The following is a 23,451-nucleotide window of genomic DNA, read 5'->3' on the forward strand; positions in this document are numbered from 1 at the left end:
TATTCTTTGTACAAACTATCACCTGTCACCTTCCCTTAGGATAGACACAGTTGGGAATGGAGATGGGAATAGATTCTCTCGGCATTATACTTTGGCCTAACTTTCCCAGAACCTTTGAGGAATCTCTGTTAAATGGGTGAGTTTAGGGAGCAGCACAGAGTAAAATGAATGGAGGACTTTCAAAATCAATTGAAATATTCTCAAAATTGTTTCTTAGGGAAAATTACAACTCACAACCAGCAGGAATGGGGAGGATTTTATTCAGATATAATATCACTAATCTCAACCTCTGCTAAAGGACACTTTCTTGGCTATTATGAAAAGCTCAAGGGCTTAAATTTAATTGAAAACAAAGAATATTTGACCTTGAGATCTTTTTTTGGGTGTATAGGCTCAAATTCTGTGTTAGGATACCTGTGAGTGACTTAGGATTTTTCTAGATATTCTAAAATTCATTACTAGATAAAGCCATTCACTCAATTAATATTTATAATTTATAATGTTCCAGACATTGTTTTAGGTTTGGGAGATACAGTAATTGGAAAAAAAATACACTATTCCTGATCTCCTGGATCTTTCATTTTATAGGATATGGCAGACGTTAATTATGTCATCATAAAATAAATGTGAAAATTACAAATTATGTATGTGCTATGAAGTGATAGAAGGGCACATAATGGAGAGTGTGATGTAGTCTGAAGGATCAGAGGAAGTGATATGTTAGGTAGGATATGGAGGACGAGAATGGGTTAGGTAGAATTTGTAGGGGATGAAAGAAGGCATCCAAGACAAGGCCTCTAAAATGAGAAATTATGACGTGCTTGAAGAAATTACCAAAGGCCAGTGGTGCTGAAGCTTAGAGAGCAAGGGTGTTAGTGATGCAAGATGTAGCTAAGAGCCAGCCATGAAAGGCCACATGCGCCATGTTGAGATATTCAGTCTATATCCTAATGGTGATGAAAAGCTATTGGAATATTTTAAGCAGAAGAGTAACATGACCAAATTTACATCAAAAAAATTACTGCCATTCTAATATAAAGAATGGATTGCAGAGAAACCTTTTAAGACTCTATTGTAGTAGCCCAGTTTAAAGATGATAGTACATTAAATTAGCATAGAAGAGACAGATAAGAGGAAAGATGTCAAATTTAAGATACATTGGGTAAAATCAATAGGATGAGGTAATGGATGGGCTCTCCATGGAAGGTGATGAAAAATGGAGTTCAAGAATGACCATAAGTGGGCTTCCCTGGTGGCGCAGTGGTTGAGAGTCCACCTGCCGATGCAGGGGACACAGGTTCGTGCCCCGGTCCGGGAAGATCCCACATGCCACAGAGTGGCTGGGCCCGTGAGCCATGGCCGTTGAGCCTGCGCGTCTGGAGCCTGTGCTCCACAACAGGAGAGGCCACAACAGTGAGAGGCCCGCGTACTGCAAAAAAAAAAAAAAAAAAAAGAATGACCATAAGCTAAATAACATGCACTTAGTAAATAAATTTATGGAACTATACTTAAGGTTTATGAAACATTTTAAAATAGAGTATCCTTTTTATGAAGCCAACAGCTGGTTTTAGGACCATCAAGATCTGAGCTTCTCCTGAGTATAGATATTCCTTTTATACATTTTGTAGTCATATTTAAGCATGGAAATGACCAGTATTCCTTCCTGAGCGTGTTAGAAATTTCAGAATCAAGTGGGTTGTCCTTTTCAGGTAAGTATCTTATGTCTCCAGATGCATATCATAATTATGGACTTTATCTTAATTTTCTTATCTTTTATTTTCTTTTTGTTCCAACTGCCTCCCCCTCATTCAAAAAAAGTCTCCTTGATATTATATGTACCTCATAGACTACTTCAACATGGCTTTTGGATGGGATGGAAAATAAATATATGACACATCAATGTCAGTGCCCAGATGGCTCAATGAGAATAATGAGAAAAAAAGAAACAGAATGGTTTTCTAAAAGTATACTTTCACTTCTATGACAGTCACTCTATGATTAGAGCTAAATTTAGTCATCAAGTTAGATGCAGAAATGTTTTTTTATATGCTGGTATAGCTGTTTAATCTTTTCTATATAAATGATACCTCAGGGAATTTAAATCCACAACTGGCAGAAAGAGCCATTATTAATCATGATTCAGACAGAATCTAAGACAGGATATGGTGCACATAGATAATTATATAATATCTGATAATGATAAACCTATAGATTTTTTAAAGAAAATAAAATATTTTCTGAACCCTATGTGTAAAAACCAAAGTCTTCTAAATTATTTAGTCTAAAAAGATATTTTTATATCACTGAGACCAAGATAAACAAACATACTGACTGATCTCAAAGAAAATAAAAATAATACAGGTCACAGATGAGAATGTAAAAGTCAGAATATAAAAATCAGAGATGCTTATTAAGATATTATAACTCCAGTTTAAGAACAGGATGCTATGAAATAGAGATACTCAATGCAAAAGAAAGTATTCTTACAAATATATATAGGAGATCACCTATCTATTTATCTATCTATCTATCTATCTATCTATGTATCTCCTAAAGGAAACAGTTGGAAAAGAAGGCTTGTTGATAAAGAGAGAAAAAAGCAATGAGCTGAAAAATATGAGTGATAAGATAGGATATACAGAGGATCCAATTAACAGGTAGTATCCAACAACTAACGGTTGGAAAATGAGAACAATGAAAATGGAGGGGAGAGAATGATGAAAGAAATTATTTAAGAGAATTTTTCAGAGCTTATGGAAAACAAGTTCATAATTAAAGGACTCACTGTGCACCCAGATAGTGAATTTAAAAAGTCCCTCCTTGGGCTTCCCTGGTGGCGCAGTGGTTGAGAGTCCGCCTGCTGATGCAGGGGATGCGGGTTCGTGCCCCGGTCTGGGAAGATCCTACATGCCGCAGAGCAGCTGGGCCTGTGGGCCATGGCCGCTGAGCCTGCGTGTCCGAAGCCTGTGCTCCGCAACGGGAGAGACCACAGCAGTGAGAGGCCCGCGTACCGCAAAAAAAAAAAAAAAAAAAAAGTCCCTCCTTGATGCATTCTGGAACAATATCACAACACAATGGAAGATCCTAAAAATGTCCAGAGGTGTGGGAAAACAGAATTATAGTAGACTTTCTCATCACCAATACTGAATACCATGAGGCAAGTGGAACAATTATCTCAAGAGTTATGAGGAAAAACCTTTTCATCTTGGAAAAATATACGAAGCAAAAAATAAATCAAGTGTAAAGGTAGTCAAAAGACATGCCTAAAAATAAAAATTTTAGGAATTTACCTCTCCCATACTTTTTATTAGAAGGTTTCATAAAGGAAGTTTTTTAGTAAATAAGTGAGTACACTAAGAAAGAGAAGGATATTAGTTTCTATCCAAAGAGAAATATAGAGTGCCCAATACTAAGCTCTTCAGTAGGTCTGGAAAGCACTCAGTCCATATAAGAATGAAAGGTAAGGTGCTCTAGAATGTGGTATACTTGAAGGAAGGATTAAATTTACTCACTTCTTTAGAATTTATTTTCTCAGCTTAAAAAAAGCATCAAAAGATGCTTTGTACACTGATTGCATAAGAAATATTTACAAAACACATTTTTACTCTTGGAACAGTAATGAACAGAGGATAAAACTAGTGATGTTTGGTGGGAGGGTGATCCATCTAGAGGAATAAGTAAGCAAGACCATCAAATATTATAGCTATATGTCAAGACATTATTTCTGAAGTTGACATAATAAAAATACTGGCAAAGATATATAGATTATTTATATTTATGGAGGCAACCACTGGAAGAACTAAAATTAGACATAGTTGAAAGAGTTAAAAGTAGGCACTCAAGAAGTGGATCTTTGGGCTTCCCTGGTGGCGCAGTGTTTGAGAGTCCGCCTGCTGATGCAGGGGACACGGGTTCGCGCCCCGGTCCGGGAAGATCCCACATGCCAAGGAGTGGCTGGTCCCGTGAGCCATGGCCGCTGAGCCTGCGCGTCCGGGGCCTGTGCTCCGCAACGGGAGAGGCCACAACAGTGAGAGGTCCGCGTACCACAAAAAAAAAAAAAAAAAAAATAGAATTGGATCTCTGCAGATGGGAATATGAGGGGAGAAGGATTTCCTTTGCATGTTAAACTCTTCTGTATCTGAGTTGTTAAAGCAGATTCAAATTAAATTTTGATTAAAAAAGATAAAGAAGTTGAAAACAAGAATACATGTACAATATGGTCAAAATATGAATACATATATTCATGATTACATGTATAAGTGTACATGGATATATGGTCAGTTAACGTTCACTTGGCATGTGTTAAAAACCTCAAGAAGCTAATATTCATAAATATTTTCTATATTGATGCAGACCATTAAAGGTACAATGGTGAATAAAAAGAAAAAAGCACCGCTGAGAAATTAATGGGAATTACGTTCACCCAAGTGAAATGTTCTCACAAACCAGCTCCTGGAGAAGCAAAAATGATATAATTATATGTCATGGATCTTCAGGATTTCTTACAAATAGTCAAAGTCACATTTCACTGAATGCCAAGGGCTCTGTATGAATATGATATACACAAACACAGACACACAGTATGGCAGGTGTTAGTTTAATAAGAGTACTAACTCTGGATTTACATTGGCTGGTTTTGAATCTTTATTTCACCATTTAATAGCAGGGAAAATTGGGCAAATGATTTAATGTCTCTGTGCCCAATGTCTTGTTTTGTAAAACGAGGACACTAGTATGGTTGCAAGAATGATTAAATATGAAAAGGTACATAAAAGTGTATGCTATATAGATTTCATACATAACAAATGTTTAACATATATTGTTTTAATATTTATATATATAATACATATACTTTGTAAACATCTAATTATACATATGCTATAATAAACACATACTTGTTCATATAAAAAGACTGGAAAGAAATGAATAAATTAAATGTGTTTATCTGATGGAATTCTAGACAATTTTTGTTTTCCTCTTTATACTTTTCTGTTAAGTGCAAATTTTCAACAATGCAGGTATACAGGTTTTACATTTATAATAGAAACTATAAATTTAATTGTTAATTTAACTAACAAGAAAAATGGTCTTAAGCTACGACATCAGAGGTTTAGTGTGGTTGTTAGGAAGAATTTCCACATCATGAGAACTTTGAAATACTGGAAGAGGCTATCAGGTTTATGAGTGAACAAAGGGTCGGGGGGGACTTAATTCTTTTCACTTGTATCATCCTATTTGAAGGGCAGAGAAGAGATCATTTATCAAAGTCCTGAGGGAAGACAAATGGTACTGTGACAATGTCCAAATGAATTTGTATTACCAAAGTTGTGTTTTATAACAGACGTATAAGAAATATAACTTGGAAAACAAATGGGCTGTTTTTACAAAGAGTTTTATTCTGGGATTTGATTTATAATATAGATGGAGGTGAGTGGAGAATTGTTTTTCTCATATTTAATTCAATCTGGATATAGTCTCAACCATGAATATTCAGATTTTATAAATTATATACTCCTTTAGCATGGAGCAGCAACTGAAGAAAATGAACAGAGGCTAATGACACAAGTTAAATGTACTACTGTAACTGGGTTTCTTCGTATTTTAAATACAATTAAAGTTGTCTCCCATTTCCAATTATTTCTGTGTTTGATATATTAGAAGTAATAAAGACTACATGTGAAAAGTAATTCAGTTTAAGGTATAGTTCAAAAACCTAAAAGATAATTAGCAGTTATAGTCTGTTGCTTTGTACAAGGAAAAAGTAATTGAATACAAAGACAATGACTAAAATTTAAGACTGGTTAAAGACCATTACTGGTTATCAAATCTGTCAACTCCTGTGGTACTGACACAGCTATTCTCATATCATCGTTGTAATATGTAATAAGAGTATTTGCCATCATTAACACATTAATATATGAAGTAGGATTTGTTGATCTAGGAAGAATTATATATTATGCTCGTATTTAATTTCTCAAGACTATTCTCTGAGGCTTTCATTTGTTCCTTATTTTTGAGAATGGGCTAGTAATTGAAACATTAAACAAGTATCATGTGAACAGAATCAAATAAAAATGAGACTATATAGAATATCATCACAATTTGGGAGTGTACATGTATGTATACATCCATACATAAATATACAATGATTATGAAGCGACAGAGAAAAATGGAAACATTGGGGGTATCTTTGAGGTAAGATTTTTAGTCTTTACTTTTATTTTTCTTCAATCTTTCATAGTTTCTAAATTTTTACAATGAGCACGAAGTGCATTTATAATCAGAAACAACCAAATATTATATATATATATTTAGCACACACTGGTTCCAGTTTCCTGGACTGGGACTGTAGTACATAAAGAACTTAGAGGCTATTCTCTACGGACCATATGCATGCAAAATAAACTAAAATTAAATGCATACATAAAAAGTAAATGCTTTATATTGTTAGAACTGTTTTAACAAAATTGGTGAGAAATCTCAGTAACATATGAAAAACTTATCTATATCAGCGGTGGCAATCTTTTCATTACACATATATATCTGTTAAAAACAAATCCAGGGACTTCCCTGGTGGTACAGTGGTTAAGAATCCACCTGCCAATGCAGGGGACACCAGTTCGAGCCCTGGTCTGGGAAGATTCCACATGCCGCGGAACAACTAAGCCCGTGCGCCACAACTACTGAGCCTGCACTCTAGAGCCTGCGAGCCACAACTACTGAGCCTGGGAGCCACAACTACTGAAGCCCATGTGCCTAGAGCCCATGATCCACAACAAGAGAAGCCACCGCAATAAGAAGCCTGTGCACCGCAACAAAAAGAGTAGCCACTGCTCTCTGCAACTAGAGAAAGCTCTCGAGCAGCAATGAAGACCCAACTCAGCCAAAAATAAATAAATAAAATAAATAAATTTATTTAAAAAAAAAAACAAATCCAGCTCGCTCTTTTGTAATTATAACACACATTAAATCTCTAGGGTTGATACGTTCAGTGAAGCAAAATTAAAAGAAAAAAAACACTTACTTTGGAGAAACTGTCACAACCTTCCCTTGGGAGAGGAAGAAGTCAGTGGCATCTCTTCCAATAATTGTAGCATTATACACTAAGTTTTTCAAGCTTGAATTTTTCAGTAGGATCTATGTTGAAGAAGAGTATAAATGAGATCATGAATTTTAAAAATATATAACTTAACATTTCTTATTTTTATCAAAGAGTTATATATTTTAATCATGAAAATACTTACTCCTAGTATAGTAACTGGAAGGAAGCAGAATTTGTGTTCAAAGATAGTGTGTGTGTGTATTATTGTTTTTTTTCCAGAAGTGGGCAGGGAGAAAGAGCTACCAGTCAAGGAAATTACAGATGTAAGAACACCTGATCTTTGAAGATATGAAATCCAAAGTTAGCAACTTGGATTTTAACTGTACTGCAAAGGGAAATCTTTAAAGAATTTGGAACAGAGAGCTTACATAATCCAATTTACAAAAAGGTTACTCTGGCTGCTCAGTGTAGAAAGCATTATAAGGAGTGTAGGTTTAGTATCAGAGGTCCAGGCTGAAAACGATGGTGGCCTCATCTAGAAGTGGTAGTAGAGCTAAGGGTTGGCTGTCCCTTCCTTCCTGATGCCAAGATATGGAGAATATTTGAGAATGAGTTACTTCATTTTTAGAGAGCATTTCATGAAAAATGTGAGTTTATAAGTGTTTATGCAGAATATAATGGGGATTAAAAAAAAATACACATTAGAACGACACAGAGTTATCATGGAAAGTACTGACCCAGAGGACACAGAAGACCTGAGGGAAGTGAATGGTTGGCCAAATTAGAGTAAGGAAAAGGTGACAGCACTTAGGCAGTCCAGGAACTATAGTCATAGATAGAATATGGTAGATATCTGTTGAAAGATAAATTAACTACTTTTATATTTCAATAAGAACTTTGGTAACCACCAAGACAAGTAAGTTGTTGCTGAAGAGTTTCTACCCTTTGTTTACCCTCAAATTTGGGGCTCTCATGTTGCTTACCTGTTTACAGATCTCAGTAACAATCGAGGCAAGACTCCTCTAGTGTCTTATTTTTAATGTACGCATGTGTGCATTTAAAGTATTAATTAACAGATCTAGTGATTTTAAGTCACAGAGAGCTAATTTCCATTTTCTGGAAGGAAATGTTGAAAATAATAGTAGATGTACTATGAACTGTTACTGGTTTATAGTCTTGGAACTTCCATAACCAGCCCTGAGATCTGAAGAAAGCTACTCATTCTCATTATGTCACACACACACACACACACACACACACACACACACACACACACACAAATAAATTTATATAAAAATAAAAAAATAAATAAATGATGCAAAGGCATAGGGCCCATCTGTGGTCAGATTATTCCACCCAATTCCAGGATTTCATGTAGGGGTCATGTGAGTGGTAGATGGGGAGAAGGGAAAGCTGTTCAAGGAAAGAAAGCAAGTTTTGGAACCTCAATTCTCCTTTTGCAATGACAGCCATTCTTTAACTATTGTGCTCCTGTGTAAATTTTGTTTCAAAAAGTAAAAAAAAAAAAAGATAGTTCTATTGCTTTTAAAAGTATCTCAGAAAATCACTGCACTCTACATTTTTTCACTGATCATTATACTGTTTAATGGTCCCAGTATTCTATTTGTGACACATAGCTACAAAAATACTTTTTCAATTATAGTAGCCGTTTCTTGAGATTTTTCTTTATACTGGAAGGTTGAAAGGGTTGTTAAGAATGACTTTCTACTACTTAGGCACTGCCATTTACGGTGTTGATGCATATGGGCAAACTATGCCATAGATTCTCAGCAATTTCCAAATCAGTGATTTTCTTGAATGAAATTTAAAATCAAAGTATGTTGTAATTAATATTTTATTTTGCATTTCTATTTAATTTTTATTGTTTCCTTCAAAAGATGTTTATTATATTTGTGAAAAATAAAAGTTCTATGTAGAATCGCATCTATAATCTTAAAGTGTGAACATTATTCTTAGTAAAAAGTGTCAAAAGAAACCATGTTTCTATTTTAATATGCTTTAATCTGATTTTTAACATCACAAATAAAATTTATGTTTAAAAATTAGCTTGTGTTATTAACTTTTTCAAAATAATAATCAAACGGCATAAAGAAATTAAAACGTGTACAGAATTAGAAAACTAGTAATAATACTTAAGTGAAATAAATCACTGCTTAAATCTAATTCAGACCTCTCCTATCTTCTGCAGGCTTAAGCAAAGCATTTCTAACTCTTCAGAAATTTGATTCTGAAGTCAAAAGTCCTCTTCATTGTAATTACAGCTCTAGGCCAGTTAGTACCCAAGGCCCTTAATTATCATTGCACGTAGTGAATTACCGTACAAAATACTGTTGAAAAAGTTCTCTGAAGAGTTTTGTATCTCTTTTTCCAACAAAAAAAGGGAAAGGAATAAAATTTTTAAAAAAGGATCATATCTCAATGTTTGCTAACAGAAAATCAGGAGGAGTGGCTTTCCTTTCCTTAAATTGAGCCCTTTACACTTTGAGACAAGGACCTGAGTTTTTCCTGACTTTTAACTGAATCCTTATTAACCATCACTCATACAGTCACAGAGCCTGCACAGTTATTTTCTCAAAAAGGTTACATCTACAAAACACCAGGATGTATCTTTTGAAGACCAAATATGGACGTGTTTTGCATCAAAAGTATCAAATTACCACCCCCCCAGCTTAACATGAGGAGGAATACATAAAACAGCCTAAGGACAAGGAATAAAAATGATCTGACCAAAGAGGTAAATTAACTTCTGTACATAGTAAGATTCTAACAGCCCAGACTTTCCTGAGAAAGAAGGAGAGAACTATAAATCTGGTTGAAGATTTTATGAAAACTAGTAGAAGGAACAGTCTTAAACAAATATAAGAAATAAAACTGTATGTTCAACATATTTCACAAGTATTCATATGAAACATATTGTTTGAAAACTAAAGTGCTGTTGATGATCCCTGACAAGATATTTCTCAATCAAAGAAAACACTTGCAAAACATGGACATATTTATATAGTTTTGTCAGGGTCACAGGACTGAAAATTTCATTTTTAATTTTTCCTGCATATTAAAAAAATTCACTGTTACATATTTAGCAGCTCTAGCATATATAAAAGCCCTTAGTGGGGATTAACAGTGGCCCTGGTCAGGAGTGCTTTCATAATTACTTCCCTTTCCATATCCTCATTTGAACAAAATTCATCTGGATGTGTAAAGTTCCCTAAAGGAAAGCCAGGCATACTCCGATCACAAGTTTCTACTTACTGTGTCAGTCTTCTTGTACATGAAATGGATCTCAAGTTTCCTGAATGATTTGCCCTTCAAAGTACTTAACTTTCATTTTCCATCTCCCCACCCTATTCCTCAAATGAATGAGGCATCATTTCATTGTAGGTAGTGATTACTATTAAGGAAAAATTCTCCCTTTCACTCTGCTATACCTTTAGTTTAGAAGGAAAAAACATTTAACGCTTATTTTATCATACTGATACTTTTGTTAATTTTGGGTTGAGAAAGAAATATCTAAAACCCACTTAAACGTTTAACTTCACGTATATTTTGGCCCCAAAGATATCCTTACCTCTCTCAACACAGTGTCATGAAGAGTACAATGAAAGGGCACCACCTTCTTGGGGAGATATGCAGGAAGTCTTTCATACATGCAGACACAAAACATGAGCATCAGGATTGGATTGGGATCACAGATATCAGTAGCCTAGTTTCAAAGAAGAGAATTATAAATTACAGGAAATACAGATAAAATATATAAAAAGAGCTAAAGCACAGTACATCAATTGTTGAATTACTTAAAACATCTTAAAATGTTATTGACACTGAAATGTTGCTATGAGCAAACAAAATATTGCTGTGAATCAGAACAGCTTCACCTATGTGTTAAAAGATAAATTAGATGTATTCTAAATATAACAATGACCTCACAGCCTCAAAGATGTGATAAAAGCTAGTCAGAAGTCAGAAAAAATACTGTGCACTAGAAATACTGACTAATGTGATTAAGATACCATCCCTGACTTAAAGTATATAATATGGTAAAAGGTAATAGTAGACAAACTACTAAGGTAAAAGATGGCAAGAGATTTTCAAGCAAAAGCTCAAAGGAGGAGGTAGCAGATGGGATGGCCTTGAAGAATGCTTGGATTTTAAATAAGTTGGTGTTTGAAGTGAGAAAAAGGTATATTCTATCAGAATGGTAAAGAACTCTAGGACAAGGATATAGGAAGTATAGTGTTCATTCGGGAAAGAAAAAGTACAATCCAAATCACGCATAATAAGATAAGAAGGGGCCAGTTGTGGAAGAAAAGACTTAAGGATTGCCACGGCCACATAGAGGAGGGTGTGGACGCCAGGGTGAGGGACTTGATTTCAGAACAAGGAATAACACAAGAGCAACAATTCGGGCAGATCAGGTAGGGGCAGTGGGAGGTGGCTGGGGAAGTACTTTGTCTAGAACAAATCACAGTAAGGCAGAAAATGTAATTATACTGATAAACAAGATAAATTAGTACTGACTGTTGGAAGAGATTTGAGAGAAAATCCAGAATTAGGGAGGAATAACAGCAGGGACAATCAACATAGCCAGAATGTGCATTAAACCCAAAATGTAGAGTCAGGAGCAGAAGGAGGAAGGATTCTTTCTCTCAGTTTATGTAGTGCTTATGATCTCCTAGAGAAAGGTGGAAGTAGTGGGGAAGAATTATTCACAGCAATGAAGTATTGGGATTGGTCTGAGGCAAAGACTCAAAGACATATAAACACCACTGATCAACAAGCAGCTCTGTCATTGTTAGTCAACAGGGAGCTCCTAACATTTCCAAAAAATGAAGATCTACTATGACTTAATGGCACACATTCACATAGCAACTGAAAATGATCCAGGCCTGGCTTGCAAACACAAATAGTGCCAGAGCTAAGTATATCTAAAGTGTTATGTGAAACTAAAGCACTTGATTCTGAAATCTGGCAGCAGTTACCACAGAATAATGACAGCCCCTTTGATCATCTGCTAGTCCACATTCCTGAAAACATTCTTTTCCTTCTTTGAAAGAACACAAAGGTTTATTCTTTCTTGTTCTGTCAATAAGCAGTAAGGCTAACCAATAAAGGTGCCTGGGGAGGAGATTATTAGGGGGAAAAGGGGGAGCCTCGGCAGGGTAGAAAACTGTTAGTGAGTATGATGTGAGGAAAACTGAGAAATATATCAGGACCTCAAAGTTTCTCATCAGTATTCTGTCATCTCACATTTCTTCACTAAGGACAATGTTAGTCAACATATATAGGAAAATTATTCAACATAAGGACAAACTGAAAAATGGAATACAGAGTTTAATTCCCACGAAATGAAGAATATGGGCCAGCCTCTGGGTGTGATCCAAAGAGAGCTATCTATAGTGATGGGAAATGTGTTCATTGGGGAAAGGGTAGAACTAGTGGCAGGATACTCTGGTTCCCAAGCCTGAGGCCAGTAAAAGTCTTCTGAACAGTTATAGTGACTACAGCATAAAATATATAGGCAGCAATACAAAATTATTCCAAAAACTCACCTTTGAAAAATGTGTAATAGGATGAAGAGGCAGTATTTTGGAAATGAAAAAAAATGTTTATCTTAATTGAAAAATACTTTTGATAATCAGGGTATTAGAGTGAAAAACCTTTAGAAAAGCACAGTCTTACCTTTATGATAAATTTCAATGAAAATAACCTAAAGAACTTTAAAGTAATCTTTAAAAATTGTATAAAAGGGCTTCCCTGGTGGCGCAGTGGTTGAGAGTCCGCCTGCCGATGCAGGGGACACGTGTTCGTGCCCCGGTCCGGGAAGATCCCACATGCCGCGGAGTGGCTGCGCCCGTGAGCCATGGCCGCTGAGCCTGCGCGTCCGGAGCCTGTTGCTCCGCAACGGGAGAGGCCACAACACAGAGATGCCCGCGTACCACAAAAAAAAAAAAAAAAAATGGGACTTCTTTTTCAAATATAACTGGTAAATAAGTACCATTCTGTGAACAATTTAAAAGCACGAATTGCTTTTTGTGATACTATGGGCTAATTGCTTCATACATTAGAGTGCATCAGAATCACATGGAGGGTTTACTAAAACACAGATCGCTAGGCCCCATCCTCAGAGTTTCTTAATCAAAAGGTGTGAAGTGCAGCTCTATCCATCTACCCTGCACAACACCACTGCACCAAGCTGTAACCATGGTGAGACTTTACCAATGGAGAGGGATGAGTGGAGTAAGTGTCAATGTTGAGAAGTAAAAATCCAGGGCACTGAGTATGACTTTTGCTCAGTCCAAGTTAACCTAAGTAAAGCCCTTCAGAGAGCTTCTCCTCATGGACCACCACAGTTATTAACCATGCAGACCTGTACTCAGGTACATACTGAACACGGAAACTGCCTCTTTCTAATTCAACCATTCGACCTGATCCCTACATTGGTACTAGCAGATAGAAACTAGTAAGCTAATGTACACTCAATTGTCTGAAATAGGGTAGAGAAATATATAAAACCTGAGTGTGTCCCTTTATTCACTCATTTTTCATTCATTTATTTATTTACTCAATATTTGATATCTGTTATTTTCCAGGCACTTTTCTGAGACTACAGCAGCGAACAACAAAACAGAATAGACTGTTCCTGTTAAGAAGCTCACGTTCTACAGGAGGAGGCAGGGTATAAATATGACCGGGGATCAACACTATTGAGAAAAATAAGCAAGAAAGAGAAGGACTGAAGGATGTACTAATTTAGAGAGGGTACTGGGAAAGCTTCTCAGATAATGTGATATTTGAGCAGGGTCTTGAGTGAAGTGGGAAAAAGAATCGTGAAGATATCCAAGAAAATGAAGCTCCAAGCAGAGGGAATAGAAAGTGCAAGGGCTTTGCAAAGGCATGAGACACAGTGTTTTAAAAAGCAGAAAATAGGCCAGGGCCCATAATGCATTATTCTAAAAAATGCAGCAAACTCTGTGAAAACAACTTGTGTACGTCATTTTGTTGGTAAAAAATAGAACCATAATAATTTTACAACAAAAGGACATATTCATTTCTAATATATATACATATTGTATAACACTGGTTAAAGTGTTACTCCTCAGTAATCAAAGTGCTTATTAACACCTTGTTTTACATTTTTTTTTTTTTGCGGTACGCAGGCCTCTCACTGTTGTGGCCATTTCCGTCGCGGAGCACAGGCTCCAGACGCGCAGGCTCAGCGGCCATGGCTCATGGGCCCAGCCGCTCTGCGGCATGTGGGATCTTCCCGGACCGGGGCACGAACCTGTGTCCCCTGCATCGGCAGGCAGACTCTCAACCACTGCACCACCAGGGAAGCCCTTGTTTTACATTTTTGAATAGGCCAAATACATGTTTATAAGATTTGAATCTTATTAAATTGCAGTTTCAAGGCAAATTGCTTGATATTATCAGCATGTCAATTAGAAGGTGATAAAATATTCCATGTTTACTGTTCTCTAATACCAATATATCAATATATCTCTTTCAATCTTGATGTCACTATGTTTGCTAAACTAATGCCTTTAAGTTAGGAGCAACTGTAATTCAAAGTCTCATTTTAAATCATACTTTTAATCTTCCCCTTACTTCTAAAGTTTAGATTAAACTCTGAGGGGTCTGTATAAAAAATAAAATATAACCCACTCTGAACATGACAGGTTTGTATGTACTTTGAAGAGGGTAGCTGAATGGAAGCCAAAGAAACAAACAATGTGCACATGTCCTCTTCTCAATACAAGCAATGCTTATGATGAAGAAAAAAATGCACAGCTATACTAGCCAATTGGAACTATTTCAAAGAATGTAAGCCTCTTGGGGTAGAAATTTATAAAGCTTCATTCCTCAAGGACAGAACCAGGGAGTGACCACCTGAACACTGGAGCAGGTCTATCTATGATCACCTGTTTGTCTTGGTCTTGGTATATGGACTTAATATGACCTACCCCCTCAAAATTCACACTTAGTGATTACCAATATGACTGTCACAATGACATGTAAGGTGTTTTCTAGTCAATTTTCACTTGGTCTCAACTAATTATGTACAAGGTTTCAGCAGTGTCACCTAAATTTAATACTTTATAGAGCTGAAAATGCCAGCAGTGTTAAGGCGATCTTTCATTTGTAGAGCATCTCTACATAATTTTTACCATTTATTCTTCAAAATAAATTGAAGAAGCATCTTTTATTATTTCCATTTTACATGTGTTGGGGCCGAGGGTACGCTGCCCCAAAATGTGCCTCAATGGCATATTGATTATTTTGAATTCAAGTTACTTAAGAAACAGCCAATGCAAGAGGGACACTTTGACCCTCCTCTTTGTGTCCCTGAAAGTAGGAGATGAATCTATCACATGAAAGGTGCACTCCCTGCATTTGAAGGCAGAAGGACATACTTATCACAAGAGACAGGGAATTCGGGCAGAGATACCTGTATAAACAAAACATTACTTATTTAATTGACTACCCCAAGCCCAAATTCTGCTTAGATTCTTCACTAATTAAGCACCCAAAGCCCAAGTTTCTTTGTCCTGCCAATTCATCACCAATTTCTCTGTTTAAAAAGTATAAAAGCTGCCTGCTTTGGCCACTTCTTAGGTCCAATTTTTATGGGACCTCCATATGCATGAATTAAAATGTGTTTCTTTTTCTCCTGTTAATCTGTCTTGTGTTAATTTTATTATTAGTCCAGTCACAAGAATTCAAGACAGGTAGAGGGGGAAATTTCCCCCTCCCTGACACATGTAAGGAAACTGATCTTGAAAATGTTATAGGACATCCTATTAAATGCTGTAGTCAGGTCTAGAATCTATGGATTCTGTGTTTGGTTCTGTGGTTCCTTCTATATTGTCAGACTACAATTTGTGATAATTTATTTAAAGAAAAAATTTCTCACCTTTGGGACAGTTTTTCCAAATAACATGTCAGCTGTTCTCATAATTTGTGTTCATCAAACTAAGCAGAATCCTTTCAGGATTAGAATATATGTTGCTGGATGCAAAACAAGGATTGACTTTTGGTGAATTTTGTCCATGTACAGGGCGCAGATTATTGATGCTATGTGGTATAACTCGGTATAGTACCAGAACCTAAAATTTGGGTAAGAGAGAGAGGAAGAAATTTTACTAGACCTGAATGGCAAAATAAAAACTAGTATTTAAAGAGTAAATACTACCAAGCAAAGAGTAAATACACACCACCAAGCAATTCTCTGGCGCCAGCTAGATGTCCTACATTCAACTCAATTCTGATAGTATCTACACAGAAGTTGTATCAGAGTCCATAGGTTAAGAGCTCTGTCCCACAAAACTGTCCTCTACTTCAGATGTCAATCACAAGCCCAGGTTGCTACCTGTGCTTCTGACCAATGGGCTATGTGTTGGAGGTTCCTTGGGTTCAATTAATTTGTTAGAACAGCTCACAGAACTCAGGAAACCCTTTTACTCATTAGATTACTGGTTTGTTACAAAGGAAATTAAAAGATAGGAATTAATAGCCAGATGAAGAGATACATAGGGTGAGGTCCTGAACAAAGGAGCTTCTCTCCTCGTGGAGTTTGGGAACCAGCATGGTGGCTTGTGGAAGCATTCTGGTTGGATGGTTTCTGAACCCCCCTCCTTTGGGGTTTTATGGGGGGCTTCATTACACAGCCATGATTAATTAAATAATTAGACATTGGGGACTGATTCAACCTCCAGCTCCTATTCCCTCCCTGGAAATCAGGACATGGGAGTGAAAGTTCTCAATGCTCTACTCTTGGTTGGTTCCCCTGGCAACTAGCTCCCATCCTTAGGTGCTCTCCAAAAGTCACCTCATTAACGTAAACCTAGTTTTGGTGGAAAGGGGCTTCTTATGAATAACAAGATATCCATTTCAACTTTATGGCTCTGAAGGGATTTCAGGAACTGAGGAAAAAACACCAAATATTATAACAAAAGATGCTCCCATTGCTCTTATCACTCAGGAAATCCCAAGGGTTTGGGGAGCTATAAGCCAGGAACCGTGGATGAAGACCAAATATATATGAGAAATATACATATTTTGGACAAAATATATATGAGAAATATATATATTTGGTCAGACCAAATATATTTATTATAAATCATAATATTGCATTACCTAATTAAAAAATTAACTGATTTGAGGACAGTTTTTTTCAAGTGCCATTTCATTAAAAACACAAGGATGTGAAATTCCTTTCTCATTTCTTTGCCAGCTTATGTAACTTATAAAAGTAAAATTTAGAAAATCAAAGAATAAGTTATCAAGTCATAACTGATTGTGATAATGATATTTATTTAAGAGGTCTGTTTTTAAGACAACAAAAATGTATACAATTTTGTAATTTGGCATGTTTGTATCCTATATCATAAAATTTGGTGTCTTTACATCATAGCACCATTCACTACATATAGACCACATGTTTGATCATGAAGCTACACATCTGAGTTTAAAAATAATTAAGCAATATTAAGATTAAGTAAAGAAACCAGTGTCTGATCAGCAGTGTAATATAGCAATGAGCTACTCAAAAGTGCTGCTCTACTAGTGAGGTAGTAGATCACAAGCTGTTCATCCCACCCAGAACCTACATATATACAGGCAAGACTTTCTCAATGAAGGAGTCAGAGCATTTGGTTTACATTACTGTACAAACTCAGCTCCTTGGTTCATCCCAAACCTGTGACAGACAGGCATGGGTGTGAAGACCACAATCTGAGCCATATGCTTTAGTGATACTGTCGGTAGCCTGACCATATCTCTCCAGCATTCACCTCTTATTCGGAAAGCTACTCACCTACTTACTTTGTAGGTAAAGACCTACAAATCTCTGCCGGAGGGCTTTTTCTCTGGCACATGGGAGCACACTCAGCCAGGAGTGCCAGAAGATTAATGACCCTTGAAGCAGCCCCCTACCAAGAATAGTCAGGGAACTGGTAGATAAATACTCCAGCTTCCTCATCACTCAGTTGGGTTGACTCTGAGATTCATCAATCTCATTCATCTGAGATTCAGTGCTCCTACAGATCCCCTGTGGAACTGAGCCTCAGTTGCCCACAGTGGAACCTGTGTGAAACCACATCTGTTATCAGCCTTCCTCACATTCTCTGATTCAACTCCCTACTCTAATGCCCATGCTTCTTAGGATCACCTCTGAAATAAACTACTTGGACTCAAACCTTGTCTCCGAGTCTGCTTCTAGGAGAGTGCAGTCTAAGACAAGTATTGGTACTTTCCTAGTCAAGTATACGTTAATTCTAACCTTAGAAAAAAGTGCTCATTTCTTTACATATAACATATCTACACGATGTAGTGTCTTAAATGGCTACAGTTTAAAAAGTATTAAAATATTTACAAGAGTGCCAGAACTATTCTTAACTCTGCCACGATGAGAACTATTTTAAAATTCCATCAAAAAATCCATGTCTGAATTCCGAATAATTATCTGGCATATGTCTAGTAAGAATAGTCATTCAAAAATGTGATTTGCATCATTTAAGCATTTTTGACAGAAGTGTAACAAAACTTCTTTGCTCCTTCTTTCTGGTAGTTATGCGACTTAGGGTTCCTAGGCTTCAAATGACATATTCTGTAACAATGCAATTAAAAGCCTTTGAAAAGAACCTTTTCCCCTTCTCAGGGATTACCAAATGATGAAACACCTGAGAAGAGTTGAGATAAATGTTTGAGGCTAATAACCTGAACTGGCTCAGGATTCAACTGTCATCACTTACCTCCACTCTGCAAATAAGACAAGATCTACAAGTGACCCCTGACTACAAATATGGATTCAATGATGGACCCACACAGAGGATGCGTGTGACCTTTACCACAAGAAGAGCCACCAACCTGAGTACTTAATTCTACAGCAGTGCTTCTCAAACTATCAGCAGTGAAAGACCCGTTAGTTTTTACTGTGCCACAAAATGCTAATTTTGTCAAATACTCTAAAAATAAATTCCTAGACAAATGAAATGAAGAATAAAACATACAAAATATAAGACCCCATCACAAGCAAACCCAAATACACTATGTGTAAGAAGTGTTACTATTTTTTGCTTAACATTCAATCCACATAAAGTATTTGAAAGACTCAAAACAACAGTGACAAAACTGCTAATAGTATATCTTTTGGGTCAACACCCAATTTCAGCATGTGGAGGGGGCAGAGCTTCCCCACAGAAATGAGCAATTCTCAGACACCAGCAGGGCATCCTACAATTTAACGTAAAACTGACACTATCTACCAGAAGATAGCATCAGATTCTACAGGTTAAGTACTCAGCCCTGCAAGACTACTCCTCCCTCAATTCAAATATCAACTGCAAGCCCAGACTATTACCTATGTTTCTGACCTTCCAGCTACCCGTTGGAGGTTCCAATGACACCCTCCTTGGTAACTCAATTTATATGCCAGCTGAAAGTCCAGGTTTGCTGACAAACTAGCTATAAATCAGAGGTTCCCACGACCCGCTCCTTGAGTTCAATTAATTTGCTAGAGAGCCTCACAGAACTCAGAGAAACATTTTACTTACTAAATCATGAGTTTATTATAAAAGGATATGATGCAGGAACAGCCAGATGTAAGAGATGCTTAGGGCAAGGTATGTGGGAAAGAGTGAGGAACTTCTACGCCCCTCTGGGCTCTCCACTCTCCCCATATCTCCACGTGTTCACCAATCCGGAAGCTCTCCGAAACCTGTTTGTTTGGGGTGTTTATGGAGGCTTCATTACATAGTCATGATTGATTAAATCACTGGCCATTGAAACGAATCAATGGACAAAGGCTTAATCTCCAAAATATATAAACAGCTCATGCAGCTCAATGTTAAAAAAAACAAACAACCCAATCCAAAAATGGGCAGAAGACCTAAATAGACATTTCTCCAAAGAAGATATACAGATGGACAAGAGGCACATGAAAAGCTGATCAACATCACTAGTTATTAGAGAAATGCAAATCGAAACTATAATGAGGTGTCACCTCACACCAGTCAGAATCGCCATCATCAAAAAATCTACAAACAACAAATGCTGGAGAGGCTGTGGAGAAAAGAGAACCCTCTTGCACTGTTGGTAGGAATGTAAATTGATACAGCCACTATGGAAAACAGTAGGGAGGTTCCTTAAAAAACTAAAAATAGAACTACCAAAAATAGAACTACCAGAAATCACACTACTGGGCATATACCCTGAGAAAACCATAATTCAAAAAGATACATGCCCCCCAGTGTTCACTGCAGCACTATTTACAATAGACAGGTCATGGAAGCAACCTAAATGCCCATCAACAGACAAATGGATAAGGAAGATGTGGTACATATACACAATGGAATATTACTCAGCCATAAAAAAAGAACAAAATTCGGTCATTTGTAGAGACGTGGATGGACCTAGAGACTGTCATACAGAATGAAGTAAGTCAGAAAGAGAAAAACAAATATCGTATGTTAATGCATATATGTGGAATCTAGAAAAAATGGTACAGATGAACCAGTTTGCAAGGCAGAACTAGAGATACAGATGTAGAAAACAAACGTATGAACTGGGAGATTGTGATTGACATATATACACTAATATGTATAAAACAGATAACTAATAAGAACCTGCTATATAAAAAATAAAATAAAATTTAAAAAGAAAAAAATCATTGGCCATTGGCAAATGATTTAACCTCCAGCTCCTCTCTGCTCCTAGGAGGTCAGGATGTGGGATGAAAGTTCCAACCCTCTAATCACATGGATAGTTCCTCTGGTGACCAGCCCCCACCCTTAGGTGATCTAGAGTCTTTCCAAAAGTCACCTCATTAACATAACAAAAAACACCTTCACCACTCTCCGCACTTAAGAAATTCCCAGGGTTTTAGGAGCTCTGTGCCAGAAATGGCAATGAAGGCCAAATCTATATTTCTTATTACAAATCACAATATCACAGTATTGTAACATGGACGAGCCAATTTTGACTCCATATTGAATCTGTTTCTTTGACTCTAGCCTTTGCTTTTCATTGCTTTTGTTATTATAATCATACATAATGGCCTGTCTCAGGGAATCCTACCCACCTGTGAATGGCTGAAGAAATTAGCACATCCCCTCCCAGAGGCTGGCCATTCCAGGAGATGTTTTGCAAGACTGATGGTCCTTTTTACTTTACTTCCTCCCCCCTCTCCCTCTCTATTCTGCCTTTTTACTTTACTTCCCTCTCTGATTCTATCAAAGAAACTGGCATCCAGACCCCCATAAGATGGTAATTTTGAGACATTAGTCTTCCATCTTCTCAGTCTGCCGGCTTTCCAAATAAAGTTGTATTCCTTGCCTCAACACCTCATCTCCAATTTATTGGCCTATCGTGCGGTGAGCAGAGTGAGCTTGGACTCGGTAACATTCTTTCATTACATACATTGAGTGCTATCCAACCACTGTCACATGCACTTCTAGTTCCACATGACTTTCACTATAACATGTGACTTAATGTTTTTCAATGACAGATTTTTAAAATTATGTGTTATTTTAATCTATTTTGCCAATTGACAGAGAAAAGAGATGACAATTTTCATCTTTTCATTGTCCATAAAAAATCTCTGCATTTTCTTAGATTATTCAGATAGTTTGATTTGTTCTGAAGAACCATCTCGAATTGGCTTACGTTGATCAGAAGGAAAGAATCAATTGCCAGTTTATGATGATTATGTTAGATTTAGGGATGCCTGATGGTTTAACACTTGGTTGGAGTCTCTTTACTCCATTAACTGCAGGAACTTATAGGAGTATGCCAGATCCGAGTTAACTGAGAATCCAATCGAGGATTGTGTACTGGACCAAGCACCCAGACATCATTTTCAAGACTTTGTATTAGTTAATGAATGATTAGTCATGACAGGGAACAGAATACAGCCACCCCAAGATGTGCCAACTTTGCATGTGGATTGATTTGACTGAAAGCAACTGAGACCCAGCAAACTCAGGAAAAACTTTTTACCTCTCCCTTAACTGCCTAAAAGAATTTCAATAGGGAGCCTATACCAGGAAGAGGGCTATCACCAGAGATAACTTTTTTCATCAGAAAGACTTATCTACATGGCAGGGCAAACATTTGTTTACCAAACATTTGCTCTTCCCATCTTCCTGTGAATTGTCTTCCCCCCTTTTGAAGCCTCAGACCCCTACCCCCTTATTCTTAGTTCAGGATGGCATATAAGCCTCAACTGTCTGACTGTCTCATATTTTTATGGGGCTTCTGTATGTATATAACTTGTTTCTCCTGTTTGTCTTATGTCAATGTAATTATTGGACCAGCTAAAGAACCTAGAAGGGAAGAAGGGAAATTTTTTCCATCCCTAAACTCATCACCCTGAGTGTGCTGCATGTAGAAAATGGAAAGGACCTCAAACTGAAGGCTTCCCTGAATTGAAATGGTCCATGGCCACTAGGGCTCCATCTCTGCGTACATTTCTGATTTGAGTGTGGAGTGAGTGGGACACTAGAAGTGACGATATGAGTGATAAGCCCTCTACTTTGCTGTTACTGTGCATTCTCTTTTTACTTATCTTGTACACTTCCTTAAAGCTAAGTTAACATGTTGCTATGTGAAGTTCAGTGTATTTTCCACTTTTGATTGTCAAACCAAACCCAAGGCCATGCTACTGGTGAAGCAGACTAGGCCCTATATGACTGACTATGCAAAAGATAACATTTCCAATATATTTTTGCCTATGGACTGGGATAAGTTAGGCATTAGCGATCAGTTAGCAATGAGCTGAGTCTTCCCATAATCTTTGTGATAAACAGAAGGAAATTTTCTTGAAGGATTTAAAGAACTTGAGCATCCTTAAGTATGGCTGTAAAGTAGATTTTTAAAAATCATATCTCCTATGGGTTTTTACTGTGCTGCAATAAAGATGAAAATCAGACACATGCAGTAAATAACTCACTATCCAAATCTCAGCTACCTCTGAAAACCTCATGCAGACAAGCCAGCAAGCACATAATACATATGTAAATATTCTGAGCTACAATCTGTGAAGTCTCAAAGTCTATAAGTTAATTTTTTTCCACTTAATTTTAAAAAACCTGTTTGTGTACTTTAAGGCAGTGCCTTTTTGCTTTTATTTTATAGAAAAAAAAGTAATAACCTTGGATATCTGGTTTCTTAGGCCACAAAAAAGTTACAAGTACTAGGAAAAAGAACTAGTGTAAGCAGATTCATTGATAATAAAAAGCGAGAGGATATAGTCATATGACATGTGAATAAAGAAACAAACTATTAAAAGCTAAAAAATAATCCAAGGGCTTCCCTGGCGGCGCAATGGTTAAGAATCTGCCCGCCAATGCAGGGGACACAGGTTTGAGCCCTTGTCCGGGAAGATCCCACAT

The 23,451-nt window shown here is 36.9% G+C and overlaps 1 protein-coding gene across 1 annotated transcript in view; it reads right to left on the minus strand.

Moving 5' to 3' along the window:
- CFAP47 (cilia and flagella associated protein 47) overlaps window positions 1-23,451 on the minus strand; it is a 509,799-nt gene that overhangs the window by 240,982 nt on the left and 245,366 nt on the right. Inside the window, 4 exon segments of the mRNA XM_060137366.1 lie at window positions 7,021-7,137; window positions 10,632-10,766; window positions 12,043-12,230; window positions 15,975-16,167. Of these exon segments, the coding sequence (XP_059993349.1) occupies window positions 7,021-7,137; window positions 10,632-10,766; window positions 12,043-12,230; window positions 15,975-16,167 (633 nt within the window).

Source organism: Lagenorhynchus albirostris, chromosome X (assembly GCF_949774975.1).
Source record: "Lagenorhynchus albirostris chromosome X, mLagAlb1.1, whole genome shotgun sequence".
Lineage (NCBI taxonomy): Eukaryota > Metazoa > Chordata > Mammalia > Artiodactyla > Delphinidae > Lagenorhynchus > Lagenorhynchus albirostris.